General features: G+C 32.7%; 3 protein-coding genes and 3 pseudogenes across 8 annotated transcripts; 3 read left to right on the forward strand and 3 right to left on the reverse strand.

Annotated features, from left to right (window-relative positions):
* The first annotated feature begins 1794 nt into the window (after nucleotides 1-1794).
* LOC149519096 (serine acetyltransferase 1, chloroplastic-like) lies at nucleotides 1795-3994 on the forward strand. The gene has a single exon (XM_089759438.1). It carries the CDS (start codon nucleotides 1858-1860, stop codon nucleotides 3010-3012), a length of 1155 nt encoding a protein of 384 aa, XP_089615564.1. The 5' UTR covers nucleotides 1795-1857; the 3' UTR covers nucleotides 3013-3994.
* A 678-nt stretch (nucleotides 3995-4672) lies between these two features.
* Nucleotides 4673-6834, forward strand: LOC149519097 (desmethyl-deoxy-podophyllotoxin synthase pseudogene; annotated as a pseudogene). The gene is made up of 3 exons (XR_016341875.1): nucleotides 4673-4742; nucleotides 5228-5605; nucleotides 5859-6834. The product of XR_016341875.1 is annotated as a desmethyl-deoxy-podophyllotoxin synthase pseudogene (transcript).
* On the forward strand, nucleotides 6172-8861 carry LOC149519098 (desmethyl-deoxy-podophyllotoxin synthase-like). 5 transcript variants are annotated; one of them, XM_089759442.1, is made up of 4 exons: nucleotides 6172-6310; nucleotides 7038-7489; nucleotides 7587-7866; nucleotides 8109-8860. In XM_089759442.1, the coding sequence occupies exon 4, from the start codon at nucleotides 8160-8162 to the stop codon at nucleotides 8739-8741; it is 582 nt and encodes a 193-aa protein (XP_089615568.1). In that variant the 5' UTR covers nucleotides 6172-6310; nucleotides 7038-7489; nucleotides 7587-7866; nucleotides 8109-8159; the 3' UTR covers nucleotides 8742-8860. The 5 variants fall into 5 exon arrangements, with proteins under 5 accessions (XP_089615568.1, XP_089615569.1, XP_089615567.1 ...); XM_089759443.1 differs by having other exon boundaries at nucleotides 7600-7866; XM_089759441.1 differs by having other exon boundaries at nucleotides 7038-7866.
* Nucleotides 8862-10181: 1320 nt separating this feature from the next.
* LOC149519099 (desmethyl-deoxy-podophyllotoxin synthase pseudogene) lies at nucleotides 10182-10802 on the reverse strand (annotated as a pseudogene).
* Nucleotides 10803-10899: 97 nt separating this feature from the next.
* On the reverse strand, nucleotides 10900-11939 carry LOC149519100 (premnaspirodiene oxygenase pseudogene; annotated as a pseudogene).
* Nucleotides 11940-15581: 3642 nt separating this feature from the next.
* Nucleotides 15582-16278, reverse strand: LOC149519101 (cytochrome P450 71D10-like). Its single transcript, XM_089760322.1, has one exon. It carries the CDS (start codon nucleotides 16207-16209, stop codon nucleotides 15640-15642), a length of 570 nt encoding a protein of 189 aa, XP_089616448.1. The 5' UTR covers nucleotides 16210-16278; the 3' UTR covers nucleotides 15582-15639.
* Between the last annotated feature and the right edge of the window lie 317 nt (nucleotides 16279-16595).

Consider the following 16595-nt stretch of genomic DNA (forward strand, 5'->3'; position numbering starts at 1 on the left):
ATATTTTATACAAAAATTATATGTTATAATTTATGTCCCATAAAAACATAAAATAAATTTTTTTATTTAATTAAATATATATAATTTTTATTAAAATTTTAAATTTTATTACCATCATACTTTTTATTTATATCACTATATTATATTTTAAATGATTAGATTTATTGCACTGTTGCGTTGAGAGTCAAAAGGCAATCTTAAAGGTGTTTGCTTTTATAGACAAAATATGAGACCTTAATCTTGAAGTAGAAATATGATTTTTTTTTTATTATTTTAAGAAGGAAAATACTATTAATTTGAGCTGTGAAGAACTTTATGAGATTATTATACTTTAGAATTTCTTCATATTATCAAAAACAAAGTTACCATTTTCTTCTAAAATAAAAAGATGTATCTTCACTTATTCAATACTTTGAATATAAGATTTTAAATTGTTAATATTTATGTGATCTATTAATAAAATACTGATTTTTAATTTAAATAATTAGGGTCTAAATTTTGATGTCCTCAAGTATAAAAAAAAAATTTAAGATTTCAAAATTCTCTTTTATTTTAAAAAAATTCATTATATTTATAGTAAACTATAACAATAAATATAAAAAATCTTCCTCATTAAAAATTGCCTTAAGAAAAATAGTATGTCATGCACTAAGTCATTGACCACATCTAAATGCATTGAAGAATAACCGGAAGATTATTTAAAAAAAAAATAACTAAATTGATAAAAAAAAGAATAATCCTCATATTTATTGCATAAAAATATTTCTTAAAAAAAAAAATCTTTAGCTACAATTTTTTTTTTTTTTATAGAAATACCTCATCCTTCTCTAACAACATTGATCGTTATGATAATTTTATTTTTAATTTTTATCTTTTTTTTTGTAAAAAATTTTATTTAAAAAAGGTATTATCTTAAATATTGAATTCAAACTACAAAAAGGTAAAAAATATTTTAAAAATTCAATAATTATTTAAATCTTAGATATTTTATTACAATTAATCAAAATTTAAAATTTATTATTTCAAATTAGTTGAATCTTTAAATATTTTTTATTCAATTAAAATTTTAAATATTTATTTTTACTTCAATTGAATTATTAATTTGATAAAAATGAGTACTGATAATTAACCAATTTTCATCTATTAAACGCTTAATTAATGAAAATAAAATTTTGAGAACTTAATTTATTATAATAAAATTATAAAAACTTGAATGATTATTAAAATTTTATTAAAAAACTCTCGTCTCGAGAAAGGATTTTCTTCATTACTTAAAAAATAATAAAAATTTTCACTACTTTATTTAATGGTGATAAATAACTCTCAGTTAAATCTAAGATTAAAATTTAATGATTTTAAATAAAATATAAAATTAATTAAAAATATAAAAATAATTTGAGCAAATTTCAACCTTAAATTTAATTGAAAATATATTTATCACTATTAAATAAAGTAATGGAAGCTTCTACTATTTTTTTTCTCCTATTTTTTTTTTATCATTTTGCCTATTTAAAATGTTTCCAATTCTCTTTTGCCTATTCAAAACAATAAATATGTTATTCAAAATAATAAAAATGTTACCAACTTTCCTATTCAACACAATAAAAATGTTTTTCAAAACAATAAAAATTTTACCAATTCTCTTTTGGATTTTCAAAAGAATAAAAAAGTTGCCAATTTAGTAATAATGTGATTTTTAATATCAAAATTACAAAGTTTATGTAGAATACCGTTTTTACCCTTGGTAGGACTGCCTAGAACTTCTATAAAATCATGTGCTTACAAATTCTTGGGGGCAAGCAACTAATAGAAAATTTATTCAGTTTTTCTTGTTTTTCCCAGAAAATCTCATTTTCCATGAAAGTTCTGGGGACACCTCGACCTCTGCCTCTCTCTTTATATAGCAATTCTCCTGCTTTCTCTCATCCACACTCTTCTCCATCAATTTTCATATCAGCCAGACATCCCCAGAAACTTTCCAAGCCCATGGCTGCTTGTATTGACACCTCAAGAGCAACAGAGCCTTCCCAAGTTTCCCAGCGTCCAAACATGTCTCAGCCTGATGAAAATCATTACAAGTATGTAAATTTCTGCAGACCCACTTTTCCTGATCATGTTTCAAGCATACCCTTTGATGAAAGCCACACAAAAACCATTCACCCGAGAGAACTGGTTGATTTTTCTTTTGAGGGAGAAAAGGTTGATGCTTTATGGCTGAAAATGAAAGAAGAAGCAAGGTTAGATGTTGAGCAAGAACCCATCTTGTCAAATTATTATTACAGCTCAATTTTGTCTCAGAATTCATTAGAAAGTGCTTTAGCAAATAACTTGTCAATCAACTTAAGCAATTCAACTCTTCCTAGTAGTACTTTGTTTGATATTTTCATGGGGGTGGTCATTGAAGATCAAGGAATTATAAAAGCTGTAAAGGAAGATTTGAAAGCTGTTAAAGAAAGAGACCCTGCCTGCATAAGTTATGTGCATTGTTTTTTGAATTTTAAAGGTTTCCTTGCATGTCAAGCACATAGGGTAGCACATAATTTCTGGTCACAAGGGAGGAAAGTTTTGGCCTTGCTGATACAAAATAGGGTGTCTGAGGTTTTTGGTGTGGATATTCATCCTGGAGCTAAGATTGGGAGTGGGATATTGCTTGATCATGCTACTGGAGTTGTTGTTGGAGAAACAGCTGTGATTGGCAACAATGTGTCAATTTTACATAATGTGACATTAGGAGGAACTGGTAAGGTTTCTGGTGATAGACATCCAAAGATTGGAGATGGAGTTTTGATTGGTGCTGGTACTTGTATTTTGGGGAATATTAAGATTGGTGATGGAGCTAAGATTGGTGCTGGCTCTGTGGTGTTAAAGGAACTACCTCCAAGGACCACTGCGGTAGGGAATCCAGCTAGATTGATTGGAGGGAGGGAGAACCCCATAAAGCATGACAAGATTCCAAGTTTTACCATGGATCATACTTCACACATTACTGAGTGGTCCGATTATGTCATTTAAAGGAAGTTTTGGAATTTTAACCTCCTTTGGATTGCTGCTTTTTGTTTGGTTACAAGAGAGAACTGAAGTTCTTCTATTATCAAACAGAAGAGTTTCTAGCTGAACAATATTGCATATGTTCTTGTGGGAATTATAACTTCATTATTGCTGGAGTGCATTGCAGTAGTACCTTTTTATATTTATGTTCTTTTTTTACCAGAAATGGACTCCCAATCATGAATTTTTGTCAATGAATATGAGAGCTCCTTTTCTTTCAATGGCTGAGTATTGAAACATAGTATTGAAATGTAAAAGAATGTTTAGTGTCGTATCCTTATGTTTTTTTATCAAAGCCTTTACTAGTTTCAATAAAGTGACATTGATAAATAATGCAGAGGCAGAGGAGGATTAATAGAAGAATGATAGCAGTTATGACGGCATATCTTCATTACCATTTATTCTGTTGGTATGGGGTGGCTAATACATAGATGCTTTGGTCCAAAAGGTCTAGAGTTTGTAGCATATGCCGAAATTGTTCCTTGTTTGGTTTGATGAGAGAAAGGTTCTGTTTTGTCATTATCTAGTGCATTAATGCCCAGATCTTGTTTTGCATTTTAGAATATGTTAATAATAATACTGTAATCTATTTTGAGGTATGAGAATTTTTCCTTATTGTTACCACTTACCAGGCAATAGGATTGTTCATTTGCATCATGCTTTTACTCCAACAAGATGTCAATAAATATGGGAACTCTATTTTTGGTGCAAGTCACCAATTTGTAGTGATGCAAGCAAAACTATGGCATGCATTTATAGTTGTTAGAAGGTAGTGATTTCATCAAGCCTTCTATTTAGTATTTGAGAAGATCTGGGAAGGGTTATAGGAGGGAAATTATGAAATATGACCAATTGTGAAAGCCACATGTCTAGGTCACTTTAGTTGCTTTATGGAATTGTATTAAAATTTTGAGCTTAATTCAGATCTTTCGAGTTTTGACTATCAGTTTCCAGTCCCAGAGTTTTGATGTTTGAGTTAATATTTCCAAATCAAGTTATGGTATGTAAGAATTGTCAAGCTTGAAAAGGTTGTTTTATTTGATGCTCTATCAAGAATGATTATTTGCATTTTGTTGTCCATCATGCACAGAACTCAGTCCTGTTTTGAGCACACATATTGTGGAGATTCGCATCTAACTTGCGAAATATTGTTCTCTTTTATTTGAAGGTCATACGGTTGTCCTACAAAAGGCATCTTATAGATTTGAGTTTAAATCTTTATATATACATGTTATATTATATTTACACATTCTTTTAATGTTGGTTTGTGGACGTTACACATCTTAAGTTGATATCAAATTTTTGAAATTTTTGAACCCAAAGTTTAACGCAATTGGTTCATGTAACCACACTTAAAAGAGATGGTATTTAATAGATTTATGATTCAAATTCCAACACTTGCAACCTTTATCTTAGGCTACGATTTCTTTTGTACAAAAAAAGAAAAAAAAGAAAAGAAAATTTACAATTCCTCGTATCATTGGGAAATTTAATCATGGCATACGAGCCATGTGCAAACAAATGGTTTCTTAACTATATGTCATAAGAATCTAGAAAATGTATGTCTATAAGCACTTGGCACTTGGAAGTTGAAACTATCCGGACAGTATGTTCTGTCTAACAAATGTTCTGTTTTGTTGAAAGTGGAGAAGATATGAACTATAAAATTGAAACCCCGGTAAGAAGATCTTCAGGTATACTAAGATTCTGCATGCTGCATATAAATTCAGAAGACGTGCAATTTCATCAACAATTACCTGAAGAGGTTTTCCTCTTCTATAGTTTTATAAGGGATAACTAATTCCAGTTGTTCCCATTCTCCTTCACCCTTCTTCTGTTCATTTCCATGGTGTTTAAACTATGAACGGATGAAATCCAAAAAGCATAGTTCCTTGGTGAATTATCACACATTTTAGTTTATTCTCCAGAGGCTGCTAAAGAAGTGATGAAAACACATGATATAAATTTTTGTAACAAGTCCTTAATTTCTCCTTGCTGCAAGAATATTATTTTACAATTTTACAGATATTGGTTATGCACCATACGGAGGCTATTAGAGGCAGAATAAAAAAAATTTGCACTTGGAGCTGTTAAGTGCAAAATGTATACGATCACTCTGATCAATCAGGGAAGAGCAGGCATCAAATCTAATTAGATCCATCTCTTCTAATACATACAGGATTGCCCATCAACCTAGGAGAGATGTTATACAACTTATCATATAGCATCATTTTAAGGACTGCCTTCGCGAGAGATGCAAGCAACATGAAGCATTCATTTCATTTGTCTGGAAAGTTGTGAAAGAGGCAGCTGGTTTTAGCATTACCAATCTGTTTCCTTCGATCAAATCCGTGGGATGAGAGCCAAACTTGAGAGGCTTTACCAAGATTTAGACGCAATTCTTGAAAGCATCATTGAAGAACATAGAGCTAACAATGCAAATCTGAAGAATGGCGATGATGTAACAGATGACCTAGTTAATGTTCTTTTGAATCTTCTGGATCATGGAGGCCTAGAATTTCCCTTAACAACTGACATCATCAAAGCTTTGATCCAGGTTAGTAGTTTGACATCTGATATCCTGTGTGTGTATAGTCCTATAATTTACCCCGCTCACAGGTCAATTAGCTTCAGCTTGAGGTTATTATCATTTCTAAGTAAAATTTAGTTAGAGTTCATGTATGGAAACCTTGCTTTCTTCGAGAAATCAATGGTGTGGAAATACTGTGTGCACTCAACTATTTAATACCAGAGAGTTACTTGAAACTGTGCAAAGATGTTTTGTACTTTAACTAAGTACTTCTTTTCAGGACATGCTCCAGGCTGGAACTGAGACAGCATCAGCAACAGTAGAATGGGCAATGTCAGAAGTGATAAAAAATCCTTGAATGCTGGAAAAAAAAGCACAAGCAGAGGTGAGAAAAGTCTTTGATAGAACAAGGGATGTCAATGAACCAAACCTTCATGAACTGAAGTACTTGAAATTAGTTATCAAGAAAACTTTAAGATTACACCCTCCTGGGACTTGGCTACTTCCAAGGGAGAAAGTGTGGAGAGATGTGAGATTAATGGATGTGAGATACCAGCCAACTCCAAAGTGATTGTTAATGCAAGGGCAATTGGAAGAGATCCCAACCGTTGGAATGAAGCTGAGAGGTTTGATCCAGAGAGATTCCTCTGTAGTTCAATTGACTATAAAGGGCTGATTTCGAATTTATTCCATTTGGTGCTGGAAGGCGGATGTGTCCAGGCATATCATTCGGTATGGCTATTTATGAGCTTTCCCTTGCGTATTTACTGTACCATTTTGATTGGAACATGAAGATCTAGACGTGAGTGAGGCCTTTGGGGCTTCTGTTAGCAGAAAAAAAGATCTGAACCTGGCTTCCATTCCGTACCGTGCACCATGTCAAATCACATTTCACATGGCAGCTATTGCTTCCTAATGTTGTGGGATCTGAATTAACTTGTATGATTGATGCAAGTTGTTTCAGAGATCAATTTTCAAATGTTCCCAAAATAAACAGAGGGAATAGGACATCAGACATTATATAATGTGCAAGTGACAATTAAATTTTCATGGCAGTTTTGTTACATTGCTTAGCACTCCTTTATCTTCGGTTGGAATGAGTTTAATAAGGTTAAATATTGTGTCTTATCGAAAAGTTTTCAAGGAATCTTTCTTTCTGTTGTTTCTTTGCTGGTCATTATTTGGTATTTTATTTAATCTTTTCAACAGTCAATACTTCTCTGAAGTTGTTTAAGGGAGACATAAAACTTTGTTAATGTTAAGATTCCATTGAACTAGAAGACAAACTAAAGTCAATGGAGAACCAGTTTACAAATCACCTACATGTAAGTGGATGAATGCAACTTCAGTAAAAAAAGCCATAAGACTGTCTAATATTCTACATTCATGGAGCACCTGTTCTTCTCCTTTCCAATGCTGTTCACTTTTGTTATCTTCTTGTTCATGTTGCTGAAACTAGGGAAGAGATTCAAGACCAACAACTTGATAAAAAATCTACCACCAGGGCCATGGAAGTTGCCTGTCATTGGAATATGCATCTCCTTGGTGGCTCTCTAACCCATCATTCATTAAGAGATTTGGCCAAGAAATTTGGCCCCTTGATGTACCTTCAGCTTGGAGAAATTTCAAACATCGTTGTTTCTTGCCCACAAACTGCTATAGAAGTGATGAGAACCCATGACATCATTTTCGCGAATAGGCCTCATCTGGTTTCTGCAAATATTTTCTCTTATAATTCAACAGACATTGCATTTTCACCACATGGAGACTGTTGGAGGAAGCTGCGAAAAATTTGCGTGTTGGAGATGCCAAGTTCAAGAGGTGTGCAATCTTTCAATTCAATTAGGGAAGAAGAGGTATCAAAGATTGTTAGAGCAATTTCTTCAAAAGCAGGATCACCAGTCAACCTTAGTAAGATGCTGTGTTCTCTCATTTTTGAAATTGTTTCAACGACTGCTTTTGGTGGAAAATGCAAAGATCAGAAAGAGGAATTCACATTACTTTTCAGGGAAATTTTACAGTTGATTTCAGGTTTCAGAGTTATAGACTTGTTCCCTTCAGTCAAACCACTTCAGTTCCTCAGTGGATTGAGGCCAAAACTTGAGAGGCTGCACCGAAAAGTAAATAAGATTCTTGAAAATGTCATCAGTGAACATAGAACTAGCAACAGAATGCCAAAGAGTAGTGAGGGGGAATTGGATGATCTTCTAGATGCTCTTTTGACTCTTTAGGAGAATGGTGACCTTGAATTTCCTTTAACAACTGACAACATCAAAGCACTAATCTTGGTTAGTAAGTTTATTTATCATATACTTTTTACATTTTCCATTGCAAAATTTGCTTGATTGATTAATGATCTTCTGAAGTTACTTGTGATCATAATCTGAAGCTGTATCGCTTTAGCAGTGGGAACAACTGGGAACATAGTTCAAGAATGAAGGTTACTAGTTGTTTTTCAATACCCATGAGCCAAAATTCACAGAATTTAATCGTACTTTTTTTTTTTTTTTAATTATTAATGCTACTTCAGGATGTTTTTGTTGCTGGGAGTGATACAACATTCACAACATTAGAATGGGCAATGTCAGAAATGCTGAAAAATCCAAGAGTTATGCAGAAGGCTCAAGCAGAGGTAAGGCTGGTTTTCAATGGAAAAAGGAATGTTAATATTGAAGGGTTACCTGAATTAGAGTACTTGAAACTTGTCATCAAAGAAACATTCAGATTGCAGCCTCCTCTACCTTTGCTACTTCCAAGAGAATGCTCACAGAGATGCAAAATCAATGGATATGATATACCAGTCAAGTCCAGAGTCCTCATCAATGCATGGGCAATTGGCAGGAATTCTGACTATTGGAGTGAGGCTGAGAGATTCTATCAAAAGAGATTTGTTAATAGTTCAATAATTCAATTGACTGACTACAAAGGGGCTGATTTTGAATTCATCCCATTTGGTGCTGGAAGAAGGAAGTGTCCTGGCATGGTGTATGGTATTGCCAATGTTGAGTTACCTCTTGCACAGCTGCTATATCATTTTGACTGGAAACTTCAAGGTGGAAAAGAGCTTGAAGATCTTGACATGGATGAGGTTTTAGGAGCTGTAGTTAGAAGAAAAAATGATCTGTGCTTGGTTGCAGCCCCTTACTCTTCTCTTAACAACTGAATTACATTAAGACAAAAAGAAAAAAAAAATTGTATCAGAATTGAGTACTGACAGGGAACAGTACTCAAGGTAATAAGAAAATATCATTTTGAATTGTGCCACTTGCTTTTATTATTGGTGATGATAGTTATGCTTAGTTATAAATTTGTGAAACTTCTTTTTGGAGATATATCTAAATCTAATAATTTTAAACATGATATAATGATGTAATATGAAAAACATAAGAAAATAATAAGGTTTAAAATTTTAGTAAAAATTGTATATAAGTTTAATAAAAACCAAAAAATATATTTTATATTTGGTGTGTTAATACGAATTGTGACAATATAATTTTTGTGTTTTACATTATTAAATACGAAATAAACAAATACAAATACAAATACATGAATTAACATGTCTATATACTTCTTAACTACTACACCTAATGGTTTTTGTAAGTTCAGCTATATAGCTGCAAGTAGCTTTCTGCAATTTTCTTCTCTACTTTATTCTCTCTTTAGGGTGGCTTTTTTTTTTTTTTTTTTCTTTTTTTTTCATTCTTTGCCTCAATACTACAACAATGTACACTAAAGATGTACCAAGAACTGCTCAAGTAATCAAAAGAAAATAAATAATTGCTGAGCTTTGTCCAGTGAAAATGTGAGTTTTTGGATGTATCTTAGCAAAGAGATAACATAAAAAATAGCCTGAACGTGATTCAAACATCATGCAAATATTTGATGAAAGAGATGGTTTGGCATCTTTTGATTTTTTAATTCCTTTATGCATCATTGACATTTTTTTTTTCTATTATTTTTTTCAATTTAATTATTATGTGGATTGGTAACCTTGGAGATGCAAGCAACATGAAGCATTCATTTCATTTGTGAGGAAAGTTGCTGCTTCATGTTGCTTGCATCTCCAAGGTTGAAGGGTAAGGAATGAAAAAAAAAAAAAAAAACTGAAGAAATAATAAAGTAGAGATGAAAATTGCAGAAAACTACTTGCTGCTATAAGTATTATCAGCTTAACTTACACAATAATCATTTGGTGTAGTAGTTAAAGACAAATATAGATCTTACAATTCATGTATCGTGTTTATTTATTTTGTGTTTAATATGTAGAAAATATAAAAACTGTCTTGCCATAATTTGTGTCCATACGTCAAATATAAAATATATTTTTTTATTTTTACTAAATTTATATTTGATTTTTGTTAAAATTTTGAATCGTATTGTATTGTATATTTTTCATATTGTGTCACTATATGGTGTTTAAAATTATTAGATCTAAACATATCTCTTTAAAATAAGGAGTTTCACAAATTTATATAACTAACATCATTAATAATACAATTAAGTGGCACAAATCAAAATGATATTTTCTTATTACCTTGAGTACTGTTCACTGCCAGTACTCAATTGTGATACAATTTTTTTTTCTCTTTTGTATCAATTCAATTCAGTTGTTAAGATAAGAATGAGGGGTTGAAATCAAGCACAGATAATTTTTTCTTCCAACTACAGCTCCAAAAACCTCATCCATGTCAAGATCTTCAAGCTTTTTTCCACCTTGAAGTTTCCAGTCAAAATGATATAGCAGCGGTGCAAGAGGTGACTCAACATTGGCAATACCAAACACCATGCCAGGACACATCCTTCTTCCAGCACCAAATGGGATGAATTCAAAATCAGCGCCTTTGTAGTCAATTGAACTATTAACAAATCTCTCTGGATCGAATCTCTCAGGTTCATTGCAATAGTCAGAATGCCTGCCAATTGCCCATGCATTGATGATGACTCTGGACTTGACTGGTATATCATATCCATTGATTATGCATCTCTGTGAGCATTCTCTTGGAACTAGCAGAGGAGCAGGAGGGTGCAATCTCAAAGTTTCTTTGATGACAAGTTTCATGTACTTTAATTCATGTAACCCTTCACCATCAACATTCCCTTTTCTATTGAAAACCTGCCTCACCTCTGCCTGTGCCTTCTGCATGACCCTTGGGTTTTCCAGCATTTCTAACATCGCCCATTCTGATGTTGTGAATAATGTATCACTCCCAGCAGCAACAACATCCTGAAGTAGCATTAGTAATTAAAAAAAAGGAGGATTAAATTCTGTGAATTTTGCTTCATTAGTATTGAAAGACAAATAGTAACTTTCATATTGGAACTATGTTCCCAGTTGCTCCCACTGCTAAAGGGATACTGCTTCAGAAAATGATCACAAGTAACTTCAGAAGATCATTAATCAATCAAGCAAATGTTGCAATGCAACATGTAGAAAGTATATGAGAAATACACTTACTAACCGAGATTACTGCTTTGATGTTGTCCGTTGTTAAAGGAACTTCAAGGTCACCATTCTCTTGAATGCTCAAAAGAACATCCAGAAGATCATCCAATTCCCTCTCGCTACTCTTTAGCATTTCGTTGCTAGCTTTATGTTCATTGATGACAATATCAAGAATCTTATCTACTTTTCGATGCAGCCTCTCAAGTTTTGGCCTCAATCCACCGAGGAACTGAAGCAATTTGACTGAAGGAAACAAGTCTACAACACTGAAACCGGAACTCAACCGTATCATTTCTCTGAAAAGTTATGTGAATTTATCTATCTGATCTTTGCATTTCCCACCAAAAGCAGTCCTTGAAACAATTTCAAATGTGAGAGAACACAGCATCTTACTATGGTTGACTGGTGATCCTGCTTTTGAAGAAATTGCTCTAACCATCTTTGATACCTCTTCTTCCCTAATTGGACTGAAAGATTGCACACGTTTTGAACTTAGCATCTCCAACAGGCAAATTTTGTCAGCTGCCTCCAATAGTCTCCATATGGTGAAAATAAAATGTCTGTAAAATTACAAGATAAAATATTTACAGAAACTAGATGAGGCCCATTAGCGAAAATGATGTCATGGGTTTTCATCACTTCTGCAGCAGTTTGTGGAGAAGAAATAACGATATTTGAAATTTCTCCAAGCTGAAGATGCATCAAGGGGTCAAATTTCTTGGCCAAATCTCTTAATGAATGATGGGGTAGAGAACCAACAAGCAGGCGCATATTCCCGATAACAGGCAACTTCCATGGCCCTGGTGGTAAATTTTGAATCAAGTTGTTGGTCTTGAATCTCTTCCCTAGTTTCAGCAACATGAACAAGAAGATAACAAAAGTGAACAGCATTGGAAACGAGAAGAACAGCTGGTCCATGAATGTAGAATAATAGACAGTCTTATGGCTTGCATTCCATTATGTAGGTGATTGACGAAATGGTTCTCCATTGACATCTTTTTGTCTTCTAGTTCAGTGAAATCTTAACATTAACAAACTTTTATGCCTCTCTTGAACTTTTATTTATATCTTCCAAGACAGTATTTGTGAAACATGCTTGGTCTGTCAGTTTAAACCATGCCAAGATAGTGGCGAAAAAAGCCTTGGAATAAAAAAATTCAATGATCAGGCTGCTTTCCAAGACTTATACCATCTCTTTTCTTTACGGCCAGTAGTTAAATTACTTATTGTGATCTTCTCAGCTACATGTCCTTTTCTTTTTTACATGATGCTGCAGCATAGAAGAATGATTTACAAGCAGTGAAATTTGAATTTTATATCTATTGGATGTCATCTTATAAAAATGATGGCATGAATCAATTGAGTTATGATACGAATCTATATTTTACCTTTTGCTCAAGAGAAACATGTAGCTATTTAAAAAAAAAAAATGTTTACAACCAACAGATGATTGATTAAAATGGCAAAGAGATTTTAGTATTTTTTTATTGTTTGGATTTGAATTCTTTGAAAGATCATATAAAAGTAAATTTTTATGAATTTGTCAAATCCAATGTGAATAAATTTACTTGAACCAACTCAAAGGAGATATATTGAGCAAAGCTCGTGGACTGCATCGTTAAATAAAAAAAATTATATTTACCGTACCAGCCTGAAACAAAAGTCAGGTTCCTGAGCTGAGATAAATAACTTGAAAGTATTGATAGTTGAACAGATTAAATAAAATACCAAATAATAACAAGCAAAGAATCAAAGGAAAGAAAGATTCCTCACAAACTTTTGGATGAGACACAATATTTAACCTTATTAAACTCATTCCAACCCACAATAAAGGAGTACTAAGCAATGTGACCAAAAAACTGCCATGAAAATTACAAGAAAGGGTTTAATAATGCATATAATAGAAAACTTTTGTGATTCTCTTTCGAGAAATGTGATTGGCAATTGATCTTCTTGGTGTCAATTGCACATGATATAATGCCTAATGTCCTTGTCTGCTCTGCTTTCATTACTTCCCTTTGTTTATTTTTGGGTTCCAAGACATTGAATGTAGCCACTTACCCCAACCTAGTTCATTCATTTGAATCTTGTTACATGCCTTGAAATGACAGTTGATATTTTGTTTTACATTCATCTTAGCCAACAAATTGTTCATGAAAAGCTGTATATCTGAAATTGATTTGCTCTAAATAACTAAAAGCTTCACTAACTAGATATTTCAATGGATATCTAAACTGCCAATGGCAAGATAATCCCATACCATCAAAAACTTCTTGATATAATGGTATAAACTCATGAAGTAGGTGAAAAACTCAAAAAACCTCTCAGTTTTTATAATTTTCTTAGTTATAGTCAGAATTTTTTTTTTGTTTTTTTTCAGTCGTCTATACAAGGAATAGCAGGAAAGATTTTGGGTAAAATATTGGGAAGAGAGGACATTGCAACCTTACAATAGACTTCTGAGGTTTTGCTCATTTCTAAGACCAACCAGCAGAGAAACCATTCCTACAACTGCTTTACTCGGTACATCCTTTCCGGATCGGTTTAAGCAGGTTTATCTAGGTCTAATAAATTCTTGGAAAACTACCTTCTCATCACTTTCCAGCAAATTCGGATCCAGGCATGCAGGCACTTTCAGTCTCTTAATATCACCCTCTTTATCTTGTACTTTTTACCTGCTAAATTTCCATACCCCACAACCTGATTTATTCATTTCAATCTTGGGTGGAATCAGATGAAGGATAATTGACTTTGTTTTTAGACACTGCTGAAGATGTTCCTAGTAATGTTTTCTTTTCTTCTTTAGTGTATATATATTCCATTAAAATGTTATTGAAACTTCGTATATGAATTTTGTGTGAAAAATTTACAGAATTTAGCTAAAGATACAGATGAATGGTTGATACATAATAATTAATATTATATACACTTATCTCACTTCTTCTTGTGCCTTTGCCAAATTTGATTATTCATCATTTCTGACATTGCCCTTTCTACTGTTGTAGAAGCTGTGTCAGTTCCACCCAAGAGAATGTCCTGAAATGAAGTACTTAGTTTTCATGGAACTGAAGAAGGCAAGGTCTCATTGAACACTAACTAAATGTTCCTTCCAAATCATATTAATCTCAAGCTGAAGTTAATTGATTTTTGAGTACGGTAAATTTATAGGATTATATAATTAAACAAACATGCAAGATATGAGATGTGAAACAGCTTTGATGTTATCAGTTGTTACGGGAAATTCGAAGCTTCCATGATCCTGAAGATTCAAAAGAACATCAACTAGACCATCTGTTATGTCATCAACTATGTTCTTCAATGATGCTTTCAAGAAACAACTTTCCTCACAAGTGAAATGAATGCTTCATGTTGCTTACATCTCCAAGGTTGAAGAGCAATCCTGTGTGCATTAGAAGAGATGGGTTGATACAGCTCAGATCAAATGCTGTCAACTAAGAAGAAAAGAGTTGGAGAAATAAGAATAAAGAGAGAAACTGATTTTTGGAAAGGTTGTTATTATGATTTCCTTTTACAATGAACTCTCCTTTTAACATACTTTGATGCTCAGCTGTCAGTTCACAGTCCCATATAACTGTTTTAGTTGACCAATGATAGAATAATCAATGAACTAGCTGCTCTGAGTTCATTCATTGTTATTATTTTTCACACATTTGTTAATCCTTATTTACATCACTAACTTAAAATCAAAGCAAAGAGTAGCACATGTTTATCTGGTTTAGCAACACAACAAAGTTGATGGATTGAAAATTCACAGCCTATCAATCCACATACTAATTAAATTGAACAAATTAATAGAATTAAACAAATCAAAAGATGTCAAACCATCTTTTTCATCAAATATCTGCATGATGTTTTGAATCACATTCAGGCTATTTTTTATGTTATCTCTTTGCTAAAATACATCCAAAGAGTCACATATCTCACAGGGCAAAGCTCAGCAATTATTTAGCTTACAGGTTCAGGTTTTTATTTTCTTTTAATTACTTGAGTAGTTCTAAATGTTTTGGAATTTTTATATATTTCACACATATCAAAGTCAAGGCACACCTTTAGTGTACATTGCTGTAGTATTGACGCAAGGAATGAAAAAAAAAAAAAAAAACACTAAAGGGAGAACAAAATAGAGAAGAAAATTGCAGAAAACTACTTGCTACTGTATTTATTATCTGCTGAACTTATATAAAAACCATTAGGTGTAGTAGTTAAGACGTATATAGACCAACATTTCATGTATTTGTATTTAATATATATAAAACACAAAAATCATCGTGTCATGATTCGTGTTCATACACCAAATATAAAATATGTATGTTTTAATTTTTTGAAATCTATAAATGATTTTTTTTGAAATTTTAAATCGCTTTGGTTTCATATATTCTTCATATTTTATCATCATATCATGATTAAAATTATCAGATCTAAACATATCTCCTTAAAAAAAAGAGTTTCACAAATTTATAACTAAGCATGACTAACATCACAAAATAATACGAGCAAGAGGCACAATTCACAATGATATTTTCTTACTACCCTGAGTACTGTTCACTGTCGGCACTCAATTCTGATGCAATTTTTTTTCCTTTTGTCTAAACGCAAGTCAGTTGTTAAGAGACGAATAAGGGGTTCCAATCAAGCACAGATCATTTTTCCTTTTAACTGTAGCTCCAAAAGCCTCATCCATGTCAAGATCTTCCAGCTTTTTTCCACCTTGAAGTTTCCAGTCAAAATGATATAACAGCTGTGCAAGAGGTAACTCAGCATTGGCAATACCATACACTATACCAGGACATATTCTTCTTCCAGCACCGAATGGGATGAATTCAAAATCAGCCCTTTTGTAGTCAATTGAACTATTAATAAATCTCTCCGGATAGAATCTCTCAGCTTCACTCCAATAGTCAGAATGCTTGCCAATTGCCCATGCATTGATGATGACTCTGGACTTGACTGGTATATCATATCCATTGATTTTGCATCTCCGTGAGCATTCTCTTGGAAGTAGCAGAGGAACAGGAGGGTGCAATCTCAAAGTTTCTTTGATGACAAGTTTCAAGTACTTTAATTCATGTAACCCTTCACTATCAACATTCCCTTTTCTGTTGAAAACCTGCCTCACCTCTGCTTGAGCCTTCTCCATGACTCTTGGGTCTTTCAGCATTTCTGACATTGCCCATTCTATTGCTGTGAATGATGTATCACTCCCAGCAACAAAAATATCCTGAAGTGGTATTAATTATTAAAAAAAAGTATTATTAAATTCCGTAAATTTTGATTCATAAGCATAGAAACACAAATAGTAACTTTGTTTTTGTGCAAAAAAGTTTAAGATGAGGGGAGGTGTTCTTATCTAGGGGTAATGCAAAGCATAGGTCTCATAGAGGACTTACATTAGATTTACAGATTGTGAACAGCAGGATTCAAACCTAAGCATTACACGTGAAGTATTCGAACCTCACTAACTCAATCAATCCCGTTAGATTAGATAATGATTGCAAATAAAACAAAAGATCATTAATCAATCAAGCAAATTTTACAATGCAAAACGTAAAAAAT

This window comes from Durio zibethinus, chromosome 4, assembly GCF_047325235.1.
Source record: "Durio zibethinus cultivar Kanyao isolate XHJ-2024 chromosome 4, ASM4732523v1, whole genome shotgun sequence".
NCBI lineage: Eukaryota > Viridiplantae > Streptophyta > Magnoliopsida > Malvales > Malvaceae > Durio > Durio zibethinus.